Source organism: Hesperophylax consimilis, chromosome 9 (assembly GCF_061612785.1).
Source record: "Hesperophylax consimilis isolate HC1 chromosome 9, BYU_Hcon_1.0, whole genome shotgun sequence".
In the NCBI taxonomy this organism is placed as follows: Eukaryota; Metazoa; Arthropoda; class Insecta; order Trichoptera; family Limnephilidae; genus Hesperophylax; species Hesperophylax consimilis.
The window spans coordinates 11,367,365-11,391,494 of record NC_142844.1 but is presented as its reverse complement, the minus strand read 5'-3'; the positions used below and the strand labels follow the sequence as shown (position 1 = coordinate 11,391,494).

Here is a 24,130-nt window from a genome sequence, read left to right as displayed (position 1 = left end):
AGTAATGATGATTTATTAAAAATCTCTTTAAATTATTTGTAATACTTTTATAAACGGGACTGCAAGCCGCTGCCTGATAAAGTGTCAGTAATTTCATAATATTTCCGAAAAACATGTTCATCCACCTGCGTTTGTCTTATATCACGGCGAAATGCTAAAATATTAGGATTTTAATGAACACGTGTTCGGTTAACTTAAAGTTTATCAGGATACCTATCAATTCATTAGTTAATGGCCTACAATCCCGTTTTAAACACGAATACGAATAACTTAAAGAGATTCTAAATAAATTAGCAATATTTTTAACTACTCCGTGCCCGTTTGGTGACAAGATCTGAATATACAATTACTTTCCCACCTGAAATACCATTCGTGAAAAAAACGGTTATTTGTATATTATTATTACCCGGGCCGCAGGAACGACGAGTAGGTAGGCAACCAAATCTAAATCATAACCTGCTGAATGCTGATCTGACTACCGACACCGGCCCCTTGCTCCGCGCGGGGGACATACATAGTATAATGGCCGTGAATATAATATTTTCGCATTCGTAAACACAGTTCTGCATTGACCGGCGAGCGGTGGTACATCTCCGTATCCACACTCCGCGCTGAAATTACAATTACCACCGGCAAACCAAACAAGTTTCATAGAATAATAGTTAAATGCTATTTTACTGGCGGTGCATTAGGATCTTTCTGACGATCGTCGCGGCGGATTTTAAACTGATATTTTAACCCGATATACTGATGTTTTCAGTGCGAACATACCGGCGCGAACTTTAACAACATTAACCTAAATTCGCTTCATTATCGAAGTGTCATTCAATTTAACTGAATTGAGTTCTACAAATTTTTAAACATGGTGAATTTGATGACATCGTCTATCGCTAGACAGGTAAGATATTATAAGTATTTATTTATTTTAATTTGCTATTTTAAGCCACAAACAAACAAAAATAACGCACATCTTGTTTATCTAACGCTGTTTGAGTCATACAATTATTTAAGAAACGAGTATGTTTTGAAGTGAGATATACACTTAATAGACGCTAAAAAATTATTCCTTGAATTAACAAATAGTTTTTGATATATTTATATTTCTACGCTTTTAATATTTTTATATTTCTACGCTCGTCGCGTATTTACAAATGTCCAACTTCATTGACAACCACGACTTTCACCAATCATACATTTATACAACCTACGAAATAAAAATACATCTCACTTTATATCCAAAACGCTAGCAACGAAATGAGTATAGATAGATACTATAATATCAGATCTATTGAATGCAATATATTAAATAAATCATTAATTTACACTAAAAATATTTTTTTCAAAATGAACTGCTTTATTTTATCCTTTCCACTTCTACTTTAAACAATTATTATTTCTTTTTATGTAATATTTTCAGTAATTGACAGCCCTAAACTATATAATATATACTTATACTTAAATTCTTTTCATATATCTCGCAAATAAACATCGTTACAATTTCCAGCGTATTATTGCGACAGCTCCAACACGGAATCACAATTGAATACTCCCGTTTGCCGTATACAGAAATTAAGTGATTATAATGGATGTTGTTTACTTATTTAACGTATCAATCACTTAATATAAACAATTCCTAATAGAATTAATTTCAGCAAGCAGAATAAAAAATCTTATTGAACAAACTGCCTAGCTCTACTTTGACATTTTATTTATTTATTGTGCGACTGATACCTGTATATTTATGTAAACATACTGAAGTATTTTAGTACACTGAAGATTTTCTATCGACTTATTTATTTAATGGTGTTATCGCCAGTAATTTTTCAGAATCCTATTATCACATCAACTATTTTAAAAGTATTTTCATTTTATGTTTTCGTGCATTAGATGTTAAAAATGTCGTTAAAAAAACAAACATGTATCTAATACCCAGTTGGGCGTGAAAAAATCAAAGAAAATCCTCTTTCAGTTGTATTTTTTTATTACATTAACCCCACACAGGAAGCCTGAGGAAAAATATTTTCCCTCATGGTGTATGTCATATTTGCCATATGCTGTATGGAGGGTATTTTTTTACGGAAAGGAGCAAAAAGAAGTTCTGGGAAGGAAAAAGGTATGAGGGGTGGGTAGGAATCTAGGAATCAGTGAGTCCAGGAGTGAGAGGCCAGTTGGAGAGGTCAAAGGGCCTCCCCAAACCAGCCATTTCCAATCTGGCATGCCATGCCGCTGGTGGGCAGGGGAATCTTGACCACACCTCACCCGATGAACCTGTGCACTCCTGCTAAGTCACCAAACGTAACAAACCACTTAGGATGATCTATGGCAGAGGTGTTGTTTATCCAATAAATGTTTCCCGGGCGGCGGTACCCAAGCCCGTCTCTCATTCTAAAAAAGACACTTCTGCATCTAGATTCCAAACAAAGTAAATTATTTACAACACCGGCCATACATTATTCATTTAAATCACAAAACGTGATTTTTAGGCATTTGTCGTAGGTAATTAAATATGAATATTCTGCTAAATTCACATTCTTCCGCAAATGGCGTATACATACCTAAAAGCAATAATATTTTATTCCATCGTTTCATTTTATAGGTTTCGTGCGCAGCGCTAAAGTTGAACTATACTTTGCTTCACATTAATTAGGATTATCACAGGCCCGCAAAAAATCACGGGATATTATAATTGTAGGATTAGTGAAGCTGAGAGTATTGATGAAAAAATATTTGATCCAGTATTTTGTTGTTTCAGTAACGTATCGTCAGTCTTTTAGTTTATTTAAGCATCTCTCGAGCATTTGAACAAAATAGATACGCATTGATATATTTAGAACATCAATTTCAATATATAAGCATACATTATTGAAGTTTTTTTCATCAAGTACGGTAATATTTTGATAAAGCTATTTAAATTGATTAACACATTTACAGTATTTTGTCGGCTATAAGAAAAAAAATATTTTTAATTTTTTTTATATTTTGTACTTTATATTTATTTTTGTGCAAGTGTTTTAAACAGTCATTTCCTGTACTATTTGCGAGTATTGATTCGTAAATATTGTTATTTATATGTAAAAACCTTAATAGGCGTAAAATAAATAAATAAATAAATTTCGAATGAAGAATTATAAAACATAAAGAATGTACTTTATCGCTCGTCTAATATGAAAATTGGTTCCAATTTTTAAAATAAAAGTGACAAGTCAAAAATTTTACGCTTTACTCGGTAATATTTCACATTACTTACTTACCCATGCACCAACAGCCAAAATTAGTACGTTAATTTTACTAACAAAAATTGGAAGTGTTTACAATTTAGACTTTGTATTACATAGGTGTAAGGTGTAGGTACGTGGTGACCGGATAAATCATTAAAATGATAATTCATCACATCTTTAAACAGTTATATAAAGTGATGAAACAAAAACATTATTAACTGGTTAAGTAGGTTAGGTTAGGTTAAATCAAAAAAAAAGATTTTTCATCGTTTTTAATGACTTTATATCACTTTTTAAAAGTGTGTTGAATAGTCACTGTGTTGAGTTAGCATGAAACCGATAAACCCTTCAACGCTTATTTGGGATTTATGTAGATTATATTTTGAGGTTTTACACTACGCTATATTATATAGACAATCTTCCTCAGGAGAGAGGATCAGATCAATTTGGGAACTGCCGTAGAATATCATGGCTTTGTATGTCATCTGTCACCTTGACAGATTGACAGCCGGGTGATCACGGCGCTCCGTAAATTGATCTGACCTCAGGAGAGAGGATCGCATCACTTTTAAATGGTGACAGGATAAATCATCACAATGATAATTCATCACATCTTTGAAAGGGTATATAAAGTCATGGAAAGTGACCAAAACCAAAACTTTATTATCTGGATTAAGAAGTATATAGATTAAGAAGTATATAGATACTTCCCCACCTTCCTCTTTCCCTTCCCCACTTACCTTCAGCCTCACAACATCCCCCAATTGGGGATGCCATAGTCTCACTGGCTCCAGACGGGAGCAGTTGGGACTCTTGTGAGGTATTCACTATAAAAAAAGAAGGTTAGGTTAAAAAAAAATTTATCGTTTTTAATGACTTTTCATCACTTTTTAAAAGTGTGTTGAATTGTCACTGATTTGAGTTATCGTGGAACCCATTTAGATGCACTATTGTACCTAGAATGCATGCAGTTGTAAATTCCTTCGCAGAAATTTTAGATGTATTAACTGCACGGAATAAAGTTACAAGAAGGCTATAACAACGTACTTCGATAATAATAATAAGCGTAAACTATAAAATTTATCGTTTTTAATGACTTTTCATCACTTTTTGAAAATGTGTTGAATTGTTACTGTGTTGAGTTATCATGGAACTGACACATGAGTACAAACAAGATCCAATATGTGTTCTTTTTAACACATTTCAACCTTATTTGAGAATACGATAAATATATTTAGCATACTTTGTTAAACCATCGAATAGTAAAATACATCGAATGATAACAATACTTTTAACATTAACATCGCACAGGAGGCCCTTAAAAAAATGATTCTAAGGCCTATGTCATCTTTTGAGACGCTTCAAAAGTTCAGGGAAGGTAAAATGTATGAGAGTTGGTCAGGACCAGAGATGTGCTTTATTTCAAATAAATCCATTTCAAATGGAAATGCAAAATGCAAAATGGGTATTTTCCATTTTGCATTTTAAATGCTTTTCTCAGTGCATTTTCCATTTTAAATGCTTTTTTGCAACATTCTTCCTACTATCTCCACTCATCTTTTTTTCATAAGCCCCAAATATCAGTCGGTCCTCAACCTCGCTATGAGAGATAATTTACATTTGTCAAGTTGCTCCCTGGTAGGAGCCCTGGCAATTGAGTGATACCATTAAAAAAAATACTGATTCAAATACTGAACATGGGGCCATGACGCTGTAATATTAAATGTTAGATAGCAGTTTCTATGTTTTTACGTTGGCAACATTAGTCCCGCGCAATTTTTTTGTGGTTTCATAATCTGTAGTTGTGGTGTTTTTGGATTTACCATCATGTAATATGTTTGTTCTACATTGATGTCCATTATTAAATGACAAAATTGTTTAAAAATTCTATAATTATTTTAATTGTTTGACCTGAGAAACCATTTTGCATTTTAAAAACAGGTATTTTGCATTTTGCATTTGAAATGCTTTTCTAAAAACCATTTTGCATTTTCAAATGGAAAAGTTTTGACCCATTTCCATTTTGCATTTCAAATGGTTTTGGGTACCCATTTTGCACATCTCTGGTCAGGACATATGATTATATACCTCCGACTGCACGGCAATGGGTTGAGAGACCAGTGGAGAGGTCAAAGGGTCTCCCCAAACCAGACTCTGAATCTAGCATGCCACGAAGCCGATGGGCAGGTGGATCCTGAACACACCTTACCCGATGAACCCGGTCACCCCTGCTAAATCACCAATCATAGCGAACCACGAACCTATGACAGAGTTAAAGGTTATCCAATAAATGGTTTGATTGAAGATTTAATACCTCCCATGTCTACATTGGTCCTAGCCTTACAACCTAGTGACAACTGATTCAATCATTTTGAGTACTTCTACTATTTCCACATATGTGTTGACCTTCACACTTCGTTTATGTACACTATACTTAACACTAATTTGAAAGAAGATTTAATAAAACTACACGCTAAGTATGAAAGGTAATATTGAAAACATATCCCTGCTAATTTTTACTATAACACTAACTGACGTGTACCCGGCGTTGTTCGGGGACTTATAAATGGTTTGGGGTAAAGTTTTGAGGTTGTGAATTCTAGGTTCTTGATACCTGAGTGCATTTTTAAGGTGAAAATAATATTTTTGTGTTGTAATAAGATTTGATTCACTTGGTCTTACCATGCCTCACTCGGGCGTCCTCGACCACTTCAACCATTCACTTCCAAGTCATACATTCTGCTTACACCTCTTTCTTCGTTCATCACTTACTTCTCATTTTCCAGAGTGGAAGATACTACCAGTATCACCCTGGTGTAAGACCACCATTCAGAATTGAAACGTTGCTCCAAATGGCTTTAGCCGTGTTTAGTGACTAGATCTGAATAGCCAGGTACTTCCCCACCTTCCTCTTTCCCTTCCCCACTTACCTTCAGCCTCACAACATCCCCCAATTGGGGATGCCATAGTCTCACTGGCTCCAGACGGGAGCAGTTGGGACTCTTGTGAGGTATTCACTATAAAAAAAAAATAAAATAAAAAATTTTACGACAAATAATTATCTCGTCTTCCTCGGGAATCCCCGACTTTTTCTTCCATTCACTTCACGTAGTATCATGAAATCCACATTGTTTAATAAAACTAAATTACGTCGACGATAATGCGTCTCGTCGGGCGTCCCCGATCTTTTCTGCCATTCTCTACTGTATTACATATAGTTACATAGTATTAAAAAAACTGCGTTATGTATTTCGACACCGGATCTCATTATAGTGCAGAGATAATGTGTTCAGTATTCCTAGGACGTCCCCGACTTGTTCTACCATTCGCACAAATCTCCAAACTCTTAACACTTCAGTCTTTGAGTTAATACGGGACAAACAAACAAACCAACTATATAAATAGTAGTGTGTATAGATTATGTACCTACACTGTTTCAGTACTTGATATTGCATCGTTTTGGCTTAAACTATTAACTGTTTAGTCATTTAACTATTTCTAAAAACTGCGTTCTATTTCATAAAATCCTTGTAAATTGTATAAAGTTCATATTTCAATGATTTTAAATATCCATTCTGATTATATCTTTCAATTTATGGAAAAAAGTAATCTACATATTTTACAATAAGAAATAAATTCCTGTGGGAAATGGGTCACCAGAAAAAATACTAATAAATATCAAATTATTTTTATGATAATTTACATGCGTACATACCCTGAAAAATTCAAAGCACTTTAGTTTAGTTTGTTGTCGGAAAACAAAAAATAATGATGGTATATAATCTACTTATAGGAATTCGCTTTGATGTATCAATGAATGCACTTTTATGTAAGGTTTACTTCCGTTTGATTTGTCACAGTTGCTCTAAGGCTAAGGTAACCTAAAATAAGGGTGTTACATCATGATTTCCTCACTTTGTACATCATCATTTTTATGATTTCCTCATCTTCATGTTTAGTTGGTGATATTTTGTTGTGGTTTTTAAACTTTTTTGTCTCCATTGTGTTTTTAAATTCATTTTGAAGTGTACTATGTAGTTTTGTAGCATGGAAATAATGGTTTTTCTGGCTAAAAAATGAATTTAATTTTGGGATGTTCAGTAGATTTGCGGTTTTTGTCCTTGTAGCGTAGGTGTGTTTGTCAGTAGGGTATTATTTTTTTTCATTTGAATTTAAGTAGAGCATATTTTGCATAGAGTTTTAAAATACTCAAAAAATTAAAGTTTTTAAAAATAGCTTTTGATAAAGTTTTATGTTTTCAGGATTATGTTTATTGTAGCTTTTGTGTTTTAACGAGCTGCTTCATGTGTTACCGATGGCGTATCTAACATTTTCTGCAAGTCTTAAATCAAAACTCCGGTATTCTGTTTTTCTGCTACCGAGACTTTATCCTTTTTCTTGGTTAGATCCAGAATCTGCCATAATCTTATGACTAATACAGTCAATTTACAAAAATCATTTTCTGATTGCACTGCACCTTGCATAGTGTAGTTGTGTTTCTGCTTGCACTGCACCTTGCATAGTATAGTTGTGTTTCTGCTTGCACTGCACCTTGCATAGTGTATTTGTGTTTCTGCTTGCACTGCACCTTGCATAGTATAGTTGTGTTTCTGATTGCACTGCACCTTGCATAGTGTAGTTGTGTTTCTGCTTGCACTGCACCTTGCATAGTATAGTTGTGTTTCTGCTTGCACTGCACCTTGCATAGTGTATTTGTGTTTCTGCTTGCACTGCACCTTGCATAGTATAGTTGTGTTTCTGATTGCACTGCACCTTGCATAGTGTAGTTGTGTTTCTGCTTGCACTGCACCTTGCATAGTATAGTTGTGTTTCTGCTTGCACTGCACCTTGCATAGTGTATTTGTGTTTCTGCTTGCACTGCACCTTGCATAGTATAGTTGTGTTTCTGATTGCACTGCACCTTGCATAGTGTAGTTGTGTTTCTGCTTGCACTGCACCTTGCATAGTGTAGTTGTGTTTAAGGCAAAACTATGGCTTGTTTTATAAGTATCAAGCTTAGTTTGATAGAAATTGTATCCTGTTTCCATAAAAACAATTTAAAAATCGTAAGTCCAAATTTAGCACTGGTTTCGTTTACTTATTTTTGATTTTGTGCAGTTGTTTTGAAAAAATTGTCAAATATTTGCTTTTGCTCTCGAGGAGAATACAAAACGAGGCATTTTTTCTAACCAATGAATTGGTTTAAGAAATTTACTTGCCGGGTAACATACTACCTTCCTTGGTACTTAAATTATTGTTGAACCTCTGGTAAAGACGCTTCAAGCGATATAATGTAATTCCCTTCAAATACACTGATTGTTTCGCTTATCAATAAAATGATTTTGTGAAAGGTAAATACCTGGTACAATCATATAAGCTTCATCCGATGACTCTGAAGCCCGTAAGGGTGCATATAAACAGGACAAATTTTCCATGAGTCGAGGCACGAATTACAGGAAAGGAAAAATGCTACCGCAAGCTGCGTTTCGCGTAAATATGTAAATAAATGGAGTCAAGTTGTACTGACATAGTGTGTCAAATAAAATTGAGGTGATTAACAAAATAAAATAACGCAAAAAAAATAAATAATAAGAACCATCTTTTTTTTGTTAGGGTCTTGCTATTCAAATCCCCTTTCGCCAATTCCATTATCTGCTTAGTCCGGTTTGAATAAATATTTTTATATTCACATCTTTACTTAATAATAACTGACGGTTCTGTTGTTCTGTACGATTTTCACACTGTTTCAAGTTTCCAATGAAAAAGGTGTGTTGCCAAAAGTTGATATATATGTTTATTTTTGTGTTTGTGTGATGGCAACAACTATAAGTAACATATCATGTTTTGACCACTTAACCTTTTTAAGAATTTGACATATCAAGTTAAGTCAAACGAAAATATCTTATGAAAGGATATTGATAGAGAAATGAAGTTCTGCCACCACATTCTAAGGACTGTTTTCTACGAAATCTGAGAATAAACTAAATGCGTTAAAACGGACAAATCAACTTTTGCCATGATGCCACAGAAATGTTCTACTAATAACAGACAAAACGCTTTTAAGATCAGAGTGTGCAACTTCAGAATTTTGATGATATAGACATTGTGAAATTCAAGATCATTTAAATATATATATCTCGACTAACATTGAAAAATTTATAAATTTTAATAACATAATGCAAGTTATCATGTTGTTGCTATGAATCCTGTTCAGTTGCATGCCATTCATTTTAAACACATTTGTTTAGTCTAGTTGTAGGTATATATTAGTGATTGTTGCTATTCTAAGTGTAGTAAGGATATTTTTTTTATATATGTTGTAATTTATTTGTGTTCTTATATCTTATTTTACTATTTATATAAAACATTAAATTTTGAATTTTTGTTAATATTTTAGCCCACGGGTACTGGACCTTAGTTTTTGTTATAATTTGATGGGTATGTGAAAATCTGTCATTAGATTTTATTTGCATTTTTTTATAAATTCACTATCTACAGATGTAAAAAAAATCTGTTGGTTTTCCTAAATAATTAAATAAACTAGAGCTGAAAAATGGTTAAATACGGTTTTTATTTAAAAAAAAAAAAAAAATAACCAAAAAGTACATACATTCATACTTCATTGTGACCACTTACCTATAAATATTTGAGGGATAATTTCATATTATTAGATTTTTTTATAAATTTTCAGTTTCCAGTATACATTCGAACAAAAAAGCTAAAAAGTAAACAACTTCTTTTGGAAATGGATGCTAACTCAGGTTGTCATGTGTTAAAAAAAATCAATTTCAAAGATCCATTAAATTCTCCTTTGATGTTAAAATTTTTGTTTTTAACCCAATTTCCAGGAATCAGAAGAACTCTATTATCGAAAAAAAAGATTTTCAGAAGAGCGATTTGAAGAATGAATTATTTTTTTCTTTCTTAGATTCAAATGAACTGAAATATACTATTATGTTTGCGTACCTGGAATACTCAAAAATTTTAATTAAAATTTAAAGGCATCTGGAATTCATGAGGATGGTGATGAGAATTTGCGACAAGTATTGGTGCTTTAAAGATGAATATTTTTAGAACACTTTATATTTAAATTTTATCACAAAATAACAATATTTTTTCCAGACAGCACTGACTTTGGCAGCATCCTTGGCCTATCTCAGCATAGGCCTGGTGAGGGGGTATTCATCATCAGCTATTCCCTCCATCAAGGATACGGATCCAGAACTACTGCCGGATGTGGAGACTGTATCATGGATGGGTAACACTTTATTTTATTCATTCAAGAATATGTTTATAGAAAGGAAATACTATTCGTTTTAACAGTAGGCCAAAGGCAGATCGATTTTGCAATTCAATAAATAATAATAGACTATTCAATAATACGAGTTATTAAAGAATGTAATTAACTTACTTTAACCAACGATTCCTGACATTATTAAGAGTAAAAAAAAAAATAGTGAAATTTGAGTATCCGGTGAAATTTTAGATGTTTTTTTTTATTCCAAATTTTTTTTTGAATATCATTAGGAATTGGACAGTTGAGGTAGATTTTTGGGGTTGGGCGGTACTCAGCTGAGCGACCAACGAGGACATGTGAAAGAATTTAAAAAGAAAAAATGTTTATACTAAAAATATATTTAAAAATTTTTGAAAACAAATTATCAAAAAATGTCTCCGAAGACCATAATTTCGTTCACATTTTAAATAATAATGTCAGGAATCACTGGTTTAAAGTAAGTCAAGTGCGTCCTTTAACACCCTGTACATTAAAAAACACCTTTCGATTTTAAAATATGTACCTACTTTTTTTCAGGAAGCATAGTATAATCATAAAACAGATTTCTGCTTTCTACCGATTTCCAACATAAAAAAGGTTGCAAAAGCAAGCCGCCCAAAATGATTACTCGCTCATTAGAATTTTTTGCTGGACTTTAATGATACAAGCTTTGCAATTGCAGCATTAACATTTTGAAGGGTATCACTTTATTGTATGATATAATAATTATAAAAGAAGTTTTCAGTTATATCAGTGGGTAATTATGTTATTTTAAAGTTGCCATATTCGATTGATATTCAAATTTTCACTGTCACCGCTGAAGAGCTTTCGACAAATCGTTGGAGTGTAATAACATTTATGTGGCCGTATTTTAGTCTGTAAATTTTCCAATCAAAATAAAATACTCGTAAATCAAGTGCACCACTGAATAATTATATTTACTACAATAATTGCTTCGTGGAAAAGCTATAATAGCTTTGGTTCTGGGCTGAGGTATTGTGAGGTACTCAATTTTGTTTTACGCATTTATTAACAATTCCTTTTGTTTCCCGTAATCTCACAATATGTGGTTTATATATTTATGAAGGTTCTTTGAAATCGAATACTTGGTTTTTCTGAGTAGTTAATTTCTTCAAGGCTCCGGAGCGGTAATTGGATTATTGACTTTCTCTCTTCTTCTTCTACAAAACAGACTTTTTTCAAAATCCTGTTTTACTTATCCTTTCCCAAAGTCCTTCACGTTTCGTTTCGACCGAAGTTTCAATTTTACGTGGAACTAACTAGCCTACATTCACCTACATCTTCGAAAGAGTGTGTAAAGAGTATTTAAGAACATACTTCTTGCTTCATTCACGTTCATACTTATACCACTTGTCGTTTCAACTTGAACAAAATTTGACCAAAAAACTCATGCGCCATGTCTACCTCTGTCAATTACACCAAAGGTATAACTTGCACACCAATAATAAGTATAGGTATGTAATATTGTCGATCGGCGTGCAACACCATCTGTCTACAATAATTACGCTTAAAATGAGATTCATGGATAATGTTTCCTATTCCTTACTGTCTGACCCTTATTCATACCATGCGCATTCAACCAACAAAAAATCGAGTGATTGAAAGAATTGCACAACCGCCGATCATCATCTTTGTAAAGGTAAGCATTCACTCGTAACCGTCCATCGAAAGGATTGCATCTAATGGATTTGTTAGGCGTAGTGCGTTATACATAATACGTCCACTGTATTCGGATTGCCGATGCGACGGCCATTTATAATCGGATTTTCTACATTAAGCGTTCGGATTTTCGAAGCGTGCGGATGAACTGTATGTGCGAACCGAATGCAAAAGACGTCCGAGTGGGTGGGTGCATCCACTGAATCGGCAAACCGTAGAACGTATCGGAATAGTTGCTCCTGAATTTGCATTACCGACGATGCGTGCGATCCGTCCGATGCGGACATGTATGAAAAAGAACTCTTAAATCCGTTTGATGCGATCCGTCCGATGATAACCTGTGGACGCTTACTTTTACTAATTTATTTTTATTTAAGCGCCTATCTACAGATTGAAGAGTGTCGTATGATATCGAGGCGTTGCGATGACGGCTTGTGATTGAAGGAGCAATTTTATAATCATTTCTTATAAATTAAAACAACCATCAATGAAGAAAAACTTTGCAATTTTATTCATTGATTGTAATTAGTTAAAAAGCCGTCCTACAATTTATTTCACTCTCTTTAGTCTCACATTAATATTGATAATAAAAATGATCTAAAATGTAAGTGAAACAGCTGTAACTCAAAAAAAACGCGAATGAGCCAGATATTAGTCTGTACTTTCTTATTTGCAAACATTTCTAAAGTAGATGTTTGTGTTAGTATCGCAGCGAACATGATGCAATATAATTACCCATGATGATGATAAACTTTAGCTTTAGCTACAAACATATTATATTTTATAAATAATATTAAAAAAAATATGATATATAATAAACAAAATCTACTATTTTGCTTACCAAACCAGTAAGATAAACCAGTTTTGTATAAGTTTAGGCAAACAAATTAGCCAGTTGTGCATCCTCAGTGCCGAGTAATGAATATTTTTACCGTTTTAAATAATCATTCATGACTTGTTAAAAACGCGTTAGTAATCATTTTTATTTTCGGCAAATTATTAGGTACTTGAATGGTAAATGCCTGGTGGTGGATAGATTGCACGACACCTATTGGTTTTTTTATAAATCTAAACACTATTTATTTTTCGGAATAACTTTATTGAGTAAAACCTCAAATTGTAATATTTAAATATTGAAGACAATATTAGTGATTTCTAAACGAAAATCTGAAACAGAAAAATCAAAAAAGGAAACGGTCACATCTGGGACTCGAACCCAGGACCCTTGTTTTTCCGTGACAGTGCTCTACCAACTGAGCTAATGGGACCCTATTCCCCTCGGTCACTTTTAACTGTATCATACTTCGAATAAGAACCACTAACATTGTCTTCATTTTTTCACCGCACATTTTTATTGGCAACTATCTTTATGTATGATCGCAAGATTCAACCCGAACTAAATGCAATCCAGACAGCGTCTTTGTCGATAAACCTATCTTATTTTTTTATTTTTAATGTGCAACATCTGTTGACTTTTCTGCAAGTCTAGAATGAATATTTATTTTTCGGAATAACTTTATTGAGTAAAACCTCAAATTGTAATATTTAAATATTGAAGACAATATTAGTGATTTCTAAACGAAAATCTGAAACAGACAAATCAGAAAAGGAAACGGTCACATCTGGGACTCGAACCCAGGACCCTTGTCTTTCCGTGAGAGTGCTCTACCAACTGAGCTAATGGGACCCTATTCCCCTCGGTCACTTTTAACTGTATCATACTTCGAATAAGAATGTTAGTGGTTCTTATTCGAAGTATGATACAGTTAAAAGTGACCGAGGGGAATAGGGTCCCATTAGCTCAGTTGGTAGAGCACTGTCACGGAAAGACAAGGGTCCTGGGTTCGAGTCCCAGATGTGACCGTTTCCTTTTCTGATTTTTCTGTTTCAGATTTTCGTTTAGAAATCACTAATATTGTCTTCAATATTTAAATCTAAACACATTTGGAAGTTAATTATTCTAAATGTACCTCTATCTAACACCTACATGTTTTTATTCTGACTTTAGTATCCAGGAATAATATGACAAATAATAATAGCTTGGTAATTTTTAAAAAAATGTGAAACCGCACAAGAGTCCCAACTACTCCCAACCATCTGGAACCAGTGAGACTATGGCATCCCCAATAGGTGTATGTTGTGAAGCTAAAGATAGTGAGAAGAGGAAGGAGATAGGGAAATACCCGGCTATTCAGATCTGGTCACCAAACACGGCCAAAGCCATTTCAAACATCGTTTCAATTCTGAATGGTGGCCTGACACCAGGGCAATATTGATAGTATATACCACTCTGGAACGTGTCGCAAATATACTATGTTATTTTCAATGAGTAATTTGTAAAATAACACAAATTATTAAAATAAAATTTACGCTGGGATTTGAAACCGTGACCTCCAGCTTTACTAGTCGAGAACTTTGCCCCTTGACCACGGAGGTAACCATCAACGCAGCATTAAAATCTTGTTCATGACTTTTCAAGATGCGATTGCTGATTATTTTATTTTTCATTAATCGCTTCAAGTAATTGTTTAACTCAACCTTTGAAGCTACTGGTAGAGGTAAGGCATCGCTACAATAAAAAAAGTTAAACTTCTGTCTTTGTTGCTTTGAATAAGGTGGGGTATTATTCATGTGATTGCATTGAAATCACAACTGCACGGATTAAGTGTGATGTGGCGATACCAAATGGGGTATGCAGTAAGGCTAAAGAGAGTACGGAGAGCAAGAAGATAGGAAAAAGGCGGAAAGTATAAGATAGGATAGTACATGGCAATCGATAACTGGTCAACAAATATATCTAAAGCCATTTCACATATCTATTCGGAAATTATTTGTTTCATTCTAGGTATTCGGTATGAAAAAAATTCATTATAATTAGCAATTGTTAAAAGACCTTGTATAGACTGTGTATTATAATATTCCATACCTCATTAAGGAAAATTGATGCCAGGAAGACAACGTCACACTTTTTTTTCCACAGCTAAAATACACCAACATTAGACATGACTACATTGTTAGCTAAGGCTACCAGGCATGAAAATAATGGCTTCGTACATAATTCTGTCAACTCCGTTGATAAAAATCTGTTATTCATTTCAGAATCAGAAAATAAGAATGAAGAGTAACCGATATAGATGCTTATTAAGATGAATACCATGTTTTTCCGCGTTAAAAAACATTTGTAAATCCTATTATTTTTGAAGCATAGGCAATGAGGAAAATCCACTCTGGTAATAGGTCATTTTCTAACATTTATAATAGCACCTAATGCCTTTATAATCTGACTTTTTTTCGACACAACTAGCAATCTTTTAACATTATCTATCTTGTCCTTACAGAGAAAACATACGAAGTTAGATTAATCTAATGATTTGCGTTATATCGAGATACGTTTCGAAATAAACGATACACCATAAAAAAAGTGAAATTAAATGTTTTAATTTTTTTTCGATTGCAGCATGTGCAAACAAATGTACACATTACAATATTTTTTCTTTTAACCACAAAAAAGGTTTTTCACAGAATATGTTACTATGTTACTAATTTACGTTGCTACTATTAGTTATATTTACTTTTCTGTACTTTTAATACTTTTGTTCAGTTTGCAATGTTTTCTGTGTATTTCAAATGCGCTATATAATCCTATGTTTTTTTTATTTTCCGTAAAAACAAATACTGTTTTAGAAACTAGTTTAAATTATCATTCTGGCATATGCATTTAAAATAAACATTATGTTTTACAAATAATAAAATTTTAATATCAAACCTCAGAAATATTGTCAAAAACGCTCACTCATTTTTACTTAAGAACTCGGCATTTCGAAAATACAATAGTTTTGTTTGGGGAATTCGTAAGAATAATGTTACTTCACTTTTATCTTGTTCATATAATTAAAAATAAATTTAAATTTTAGCGGACTGTTACGATAGTATCGAGGACATCTAATATAAATATTTTACACAAACTGGAAAGAAACATTATTTCACTTTTAAACGAAAAAAAAATTACGTTTTTTTGCATGATAGGAAAAAATATAAAAATACTTTTTTTAAACATAAACGCCCGGTCATAAATGGCCCTAAAACGCTGGAAAAAGAATGCAGATATTTTCAAGTCCTTTAAAGCAATCTTTATGAGATTTTTCAAATAAATCTAAATTTTATACAAATAAAAATATGAATAAGAAATGCTACAAAAAACTATCCAGAAGATTCCCAAATCAAACGAATCTATGACTGCAGGGATACTTGCTGCTAAATATTCAAAATTCATTCCAAGCAGCACTAAGCCATAAAAGTTAATAGAAATATTGTGTCCATCTCCTTCTTCGTAAGTTACAGGAGGGGAAACGAGTCATAAAAATCTCCGAACGATTAATTTGAAACATTTTTCGATTATTTCAGTGACTGACGCTATCGATTATGTTCACACTAGAGATTTCCATAAGTCATACGCTAATGAATGTTGTGCTTTGTGAAATCCACCGTGCAACGGTACGGCACGGTGCTCTAATCATTCATTTGACACCACAATGAGGAAGTAATTCTTTACTTCTGTAAGTGCTTAAACCATCCATGATCAAATAGCTTACCTCCTCCTTATTTTTTACTCGTTATAGATAAACGAAAACATATTGATAATAATATTGAACACAATCTGTATATATTCGCTATATTAATTTTTCACTACGAAAGAATGACAAACACTTCGGACTCAATGTTAAAAAAAAAAGTTAAAAATTATAAAAACTTCTTTCCAACTTGTCTCATATCACGAAAATTAAAATTAAGTGTTGAACATAAACATGTTGTCTTATAGATAATACCGACAAAAAATAAACTTGCACACAAACAATGATATGCATTAAACAATTTATATTAATTATGTTTATATTTTAATCACAATGTTTAATATTTTTAATTTTTATTTGTATATTTCTAAATATACATATAATTTTTTCTTTATTTTCCAGTTAACTATTAATTTTAATATATTTGTTTTTAGTTTTACTTTTCATTAAATTTGTTTTTTTTTTCTTTTTCATTACTTCTTTCTTATTTTTTTATTTTTATTTTTTTAACAAAAGAAAGACAAACATTCCCGGGTTACGAATAACCCAACAATGTTTGAAAATATCCTACTACCACCACAGAAAGCCGAAAATGTTGCTTGTGTTGTGATGGAGGACTTAGCCAGCCGAGGAATCGAACACGCGACGCTCGGGTGAGACCCAAGCGCTATGCCCACTCAACCACTGACCGGTCTATGTTTCTATAAAATAGTATTTTTTAGTTCTTCTAAGTTATTTTTATTATTACTTCATGTATGATTCATTCTTACATACTTATGTTTCTATAAAATAGTATTTTTAGTTCTTTTATGTCATTGTTATTATTATTTCATGTATAACTACCACAGCACGGGCATTAGCCTAGTATGGTAGTTAAAAAAATGTAACATGTAAACATTTGTTAAGTAATAAAAAATAAAAAAAATGTTATATGATTACGCCACTATTAAATTCCATGTGACAACTAGGAATACAAGACAAACATAACATTCTTCTGCAATACATACACAACCAACTATCAGACAAACGCACTGACCAATATGATGCATGATCTGGGCAACAAGTATGGGGGTACTATTGATATATTTATTGACTCATTTATAGAATTAAGCATAATCTATACCAGCACTTTGTTGAATGCTACAAATTAGGGTAGCGTTGTAACGTAGTTTTAGTGTATTGTCTTATATGTAGTGTTATTCTAAATTCCTTTTTATTTAATTTTACTCTTACGTTTTACTAATATTGTTTTATATAAGTATATATTTTTTTAATATATTCCCATTATACTTGAAATTATGGCTCGCAGATCTAGATGTCCCCCTCTGACCCCCCACCATACGAAAGAAGAAGAAGATACTTGAAATCACAATTTTACATTTGATCCATTTTTAACCTACTTTATAATGGATTACATCTATGTACTGTTAGTATTTTCTATATAATACAGCTATTCTGCTATGTACACTGCAAAATATATCACTTTTATGTGAAAGCCTTTTTAGGCGTATAAATTTATTTATTTATTTTTATGTATGTTGTGAAGATGAATGATATACGCTACGGTTTACTGAGTTACGTGTAATTTTTAATTCAGTAATTTAACGAAGTAAATAGATCAATAAACGATCATTATTATATCAAACGGTAACTTCACTTTGGTTGAAGGGAAACATATATTATTTTGGGAAAGGCCTTGCTTCCTTTCCACATACATTAGACTAACGAGACTAAACGATTATTTCGACGGGAATTACAATACAGCAAGTTGTATTTCGGTGTTTATGGTGTTCTTCCTGTTACCAATACCCTGACTTGTTACCAAATTCAATTCAATACAATAATCGTATATAATAGCTTTCTGTTTGCTTTCAAATTCTCATTGAGCTCGGACTAAACTTACAGCTATAAAATATTGTTCATTTATTAAAAATCTGATCAAATTATTCGTTTTGCTGTTAAAAACTAGACTTCAGGCATTTAACGATTGAATTGACTGAGTTCCTAACAACGTATCAGTAAAAAGCGAATGTTTTGTGAGGACAGCGGAACACGTGTTAATAAGAAATACTGGTATTGATATTGACATACTGATATTGTAGCATTCAGTCATGGTAATTATTATGAAAAGAAAACGTGTTCTCGATATATTTGACTATTTGAAAAGGACATTTAAATTATTTATTATTCTAGAAAGTCTTTAAACCAAGTAAAACTTCAAACAATTTCTATTGGTACTTAGAAGAAAACTTTGCTACAGCCCTAATTCGAGTACCCACTAATTGTAAAATGTCCATGAAACTACATTTTCTTTCGTAAATACAATTTGGAACAAATGGCTGGCAGTGATGGTACCTAGATACAGCAATCTCAGAAAGTGATCTCTCTCTCCCTTCTTGAGTAGAGACTTTAATTTTAAAATTAAATATAGGTTATTATTTGACCCAGAGCCTAGAGCAGTGAATGTTGAATTAATTGCGATTAGAATTTGAAAACTCTATACAGACACGCGAAGGGGAGATCATATAAAGAGTACGCTCTCTTAGAACTAGAAATCTAGGTGAATTAATTGGCTTTAAACCACGGTAAGCATCAGTTACTTTCATTTTCATATTTCGATGAATGATATTAATTAAATTAAATGGTAAATGTAAATATTATGAATCATTAACAACTTAATTGATAGTCCTGCCATCGTTGCCACTACTGAACTCCATGTGCCGACTAGGAATATACAAGACAAATTATAACATTCTTCTGCAATACATACACGACCAACTATCAGACACACTCACTGACCAATATGATGCATGATCTGGGCAACAAGTATGGGGGCTCTATTGATTTATTTATTGACTTCATTTATAGAATTAAGCACAATCTATACCAACACTTTGTCGAATCCTACAAATTAGAGTAGAGTTGGTAAATTAGTTTTAATGATTTGTCTTATATGTAGTGTTGTTGTAATTTATTTTTTACTTTATGTTACTCTTACGTTTTACTAATATTGCTGTTTATTTAATATTTTTTTATTTAGTTTTCCTTTTTTTTAAAATCATTTCTTAATATATTCTCATTATACTTGTAATCACAATTTTACATTTGATCTATTTTGTACCTACTTTACAATGGATTACATCTATTTACCGTCAGTATCTCCTGTATAATACAGATATTCTCCTATGTACACTGCATCATGTATCATTTTTATGTAAAACCTTTTTAGGCGTTTATATAAAAAAATAAACAACCAATTTATCCAGTATGTAGATACTGTGTTTTTGTGGCACTTAAAGCACCGTATTTGTTTTATTTGTTAAAACATTGTACTATCGTTTAATTTGCACATGTTTAATATAAGGCAATTTTATTTCCATACAATATGAACAGGTCTATGAAAAGACGTTTTAAGCTTGGTACCTAGTTTTAAGACAAGGGTACTTGCAGATGCCATTCTGCTTAGATTGAATTATCTAGCTAGAAACAGGTTTTATCCTCCCCGAGTATGCAATAGCTTTCTCGTTTTTCAATTAACATAAACCTCAGATGCAAATCTTGCGGTTGGCAAAGCCGGTCGCTTTATTTGTACGGTACTTGTCGTAGAATTTACTCAACGCATTGCAGCTTCAATCACTCGGGATAATAAATAACATACAGTGTTATATATGTTCAACTCTGGACACAATGGAGAACTCAGACGTAGGCCGTTTCCCGGTAGTAGGTTTAAATGTATTACCACCGGTGTTACTAACAACTAAACCATTACCCAGCTAGCGTGAATGATCCATACGAGGAGATGTGAATAATCATACCACACAAATCTCATACAGGACGCATTTGGTGTTCAACGCTCATATGTATGTACGAGCATCAAATATTTGTTAAAATTGTTTTATTGTTTTGTGGCGAAGAGCCGTTTTGGCTGTATGTCCATTACTATTATTTTAACTTTCTCTAACTTTTCTACAACTAACAAAGTAACTACCCATCACGTCTTTGCCCCGCATAGGCAGAGAAGACCGACCGCCAAACTCACATTCATACATACTCTTCTATTATTATATCTCCAACTTTCCACTGGTATAAACAAAAATGCCAACAAGAAAAAATCTAAATTCTTGTTTGATTTAGGTACCTACGTGGAATTTGCGTTGTTTAAAATTTTTTTCTCAATTTTTTTGCAATTTTTGTAACGCGCATCAAACTTTTTAACCAACGTTAAAGTATAAGTTTTTCTGTGCTTAAAAATTAATTTCAAGATGATAAAATACGTTTTCACTGGGCTTAAAACAAACCAGCGACGCCCCAAAAAAATATAAAAGCACTACTAATCATGATGTTTCGGAAGTAGTCTTACTTCACTCGAATAATATTTTAATTTATTGGTTCAATTCCAATTTACTGAATTATTTGTTTTATACCGCGACTTTAATTTATAAAATTTGTAGGCACTGAGTTGGGTGGGTACGTACTGAAATCATATTTACTATCCTTCGTCAAGTAAATATTTAGAAATACGTACACGAATATCCACTTTGCATTATTATTTAAATAAACATTTTTTTCTGTTACTCGAATCGGGGATTCTATGAGTGCTATACTGCTGTACTTACACAGGTAATCATAAGCATTCATTAGAATTTGAATTGGTACTTATTCCCGTCACTCGTTCAAATTTGCGGACCTTGAAGCTTTGCGCAGAGAAATAATAGCTCAATTTACCAGTTACGTTATCAATCATGATGGTCTACAAAGACTAGCTTGAACATAAGAATTTCAATTGATTCGGTGCTTACGTCTACATAACAAAAATTAAATAATCGTGATTATTCTTTTGTCGTAATAATATAACTTTATCTCTGGACTTGAACTGAAGCGGCATTAAAACCTGACAAAACTACGGTCCTCCAAAAACCTACCTCCAAAAATCGAGCAAATCGGTCGTCACTTTCGATTGTTCGTAAGCACAGCATACAAAGTTAGTTCATGAAAAACGGTAATGTTAAAATTTTTCAAATATCACTGTGATTTGGTTCAACATTTATTAAAAGTTTAATTTAAGATTTAATGAGATTTTAAATTCACGAAATACAGTAAACTGGTGTTTTTTTAGTAGGTATCTGATTTCAATTTGTTGTTTTTACAATAATGATGGGTCTCCAATTTAACTTACGGGTGAAATTTGGTTTAAACTATTCGGTTAGTTGGAAAATCATTATTCTTGCTTTTTGATGATATCTAAAAATGGTAATTATTTGTTTATCTAAGGCAATCGATACATAGACACATGTAGTCAAAATACACACAGTGAGTATTATCACGATGTCGGAACACGTTTTTATAAAAATCGTAGTATTTTCGCATTTCGTCACTATATATTATCAAGGCAGATGTATGAATAAGTTTTCCGATATATTAGGAATGAACTAAAAGTTTATCAAGAAACGGCCTTCATCCGAATAATCTGAAGAGATTATTAATTAATTAGCTTTACTCATTTTTCTCCGTGTAATAAAAAGAAAAAAATGACTGGCCACTGCAACCAATGAGGAAATAAATACCCGGTTGGCATCAAATATTAATAAATTATGACAAAATATATCATATTATGTACCTACATCAAAATGATTCTGTTTATTTCATAAATATTTGAGTCTCTCGTCATTTCGTTACTGTTTCTTCCAAACATATTATGTCTCATAAATAGACAGTATTTAGGGAAATAATTTCTTCTTTTAGATTCTCGGGACTAGAAATAAATGACATCAAATCAAAATCAAAAGAAAAACATTTTACTTGTATATAAAGCAATTAATATAGGCGAATACCAGTGAAAAAATAAATTACTTCTCTGAATTAAGACCATGATTTTTAAAAGATCATCTATGGAATGGAAAATCTATTAAATCAGAATATAATAATCTTAACTGTTGTAGCAGAATATCTCAAAGTATCAAAAAAAACTCTCGATATGTGACCACTGGCGTCGTGAAATTTGGACAGATCTTTGCGTGAGGGGTTTCTGTTTCACAGAATTGGAAAAAATAATCAAATTTCACTGATTGTTCTGTGAAAGTTATATTCAAGCTCTCTTATGATATTATTATTGGCCAGTTGTTTAACAAAACTTAAATAATAACAAAACCTGAATATAACCTTCAGAGAACTTGAAAATCAATTTTGAAATTTGATGAATTGTTCAAATTCTGTGAAACAACCCGTTCTAAGTGAACGCAATTTGTGCCAGCAGACTACGTCATTTCTATAGTGTTCCAGATATTGATGTAGTAACTAACTATAAAATAATATTAAAAATTTACTCCTTCGTGATTGTCTTGTACGATTTTTTTGGATATTTTCAAAACGAAATAAAAAATCTCGCCAAATTAATGTTTAAAATGTGTAGAAATGTAGATTTCTCCAACCAGATAAAACCGAACAGTCACAAAACAGAACTTGATAAAAGAATAGGTAGGGTAGGGTTTGTTTGATTTTTGTCTTCACTTCCCTGTAATGTTCTTTTTTTGCCATGGAATCGTGGGTATCATACATACCGATAATTAAGTACTTTTTTCAGGTGCAATTCCTCCCGTGGGTGCTCTTATAGGCAGCCTTGTGTCTGGACCATTAATGCAAGTGTTGGGGAGAAGGAAAACAGTGCTGGTAGCATCTCCTCTTTGGGCAGCCAGCTGGACTGTGCTAGCCACCGCGCAGAACTACGCCGTGGTTCTGACGGGGAGGATCTGTACCGGATTCTGTGTGGGACTTGTGCTTCCAGCCACTCAGGTTTATGTAAGTAAGAATGCTAAATGTGTGAAATCTGCAGAAGAGTTGGTATGAGTCGTATTGTAATTCTAGTTTAAAAAAATTCTACCATATATTCGTACTTATTTAAATACTATCTTATATATTAAGATACATATGAAAACTGCTGGAACACCATAATGTTCAATGTATTAAAAACCCCAGTTTTATTCTTTTTTTATTGATACGTTAGAAGTTTTTTTACAAAATATCATTCGGTAGTGTTAACCTCTTGCTTTACCCGGCCACCATTTTACAATTTTATGTGACATGTGTGTACTTAAATAAAATGGTCTGTATTTGAATTATGTTAATTAAACGAATTTAAATGAAGTATTAAGAAATAAAATAATTAAGGCAGTTTTAAAAACTAACAATATGTATTTTTGTTGTTTGTTTTTTGGGGTGTTATGCCGTTTTGCGCTCAACTCAACTCAACTCCTATTTTAGCCAACGTTTCGGACAACGTTATCTACAACACGTTGCAACACGGCATAACACCCAAAAAAATAACCAAAATACTTTTGGCCGTGAAAATCTTAAATTATATTTAAAAATATGTATTCAATTATTGGTCC

At 32.5% G+C, this 24,130-nt stretch overlaps 1 protein-coding gene across 2 annotated transcripts in view; it reads left to right on the top strand.

The window, feature by feature from the left end:
- Positions 1-578: 578 nt before the first annotated feature.
- Positions 579-24,130, top strand: part of LOC149420907 (facilitated trehalose transporter Tret1-like) — a 47,648-nt gene continuing 24,096 nt past the window's right edge. Inside the window, exons 1-3 of one of the 2 annotated variants that reach the window (XM_089635280.1) lie at positions 579-898; positions 10,341-10,476; positions 23,326-23,540. In XM_089635280.1, coding sequence (XP_089491406.1) covers positions 863-898; positions 10,341-10,476; positions 23,326-23,540 — 387 coding nt within the window. In that variant the 5' untranslated portion in view covers positions 579-862. The remainder of the gene's footprint in view (positions 899-10,340; positions 10,477-23,325; positions 23,541-24,130) is intronic. The other variant, XM_089635281.1, reaches the window with a different exon arrangement.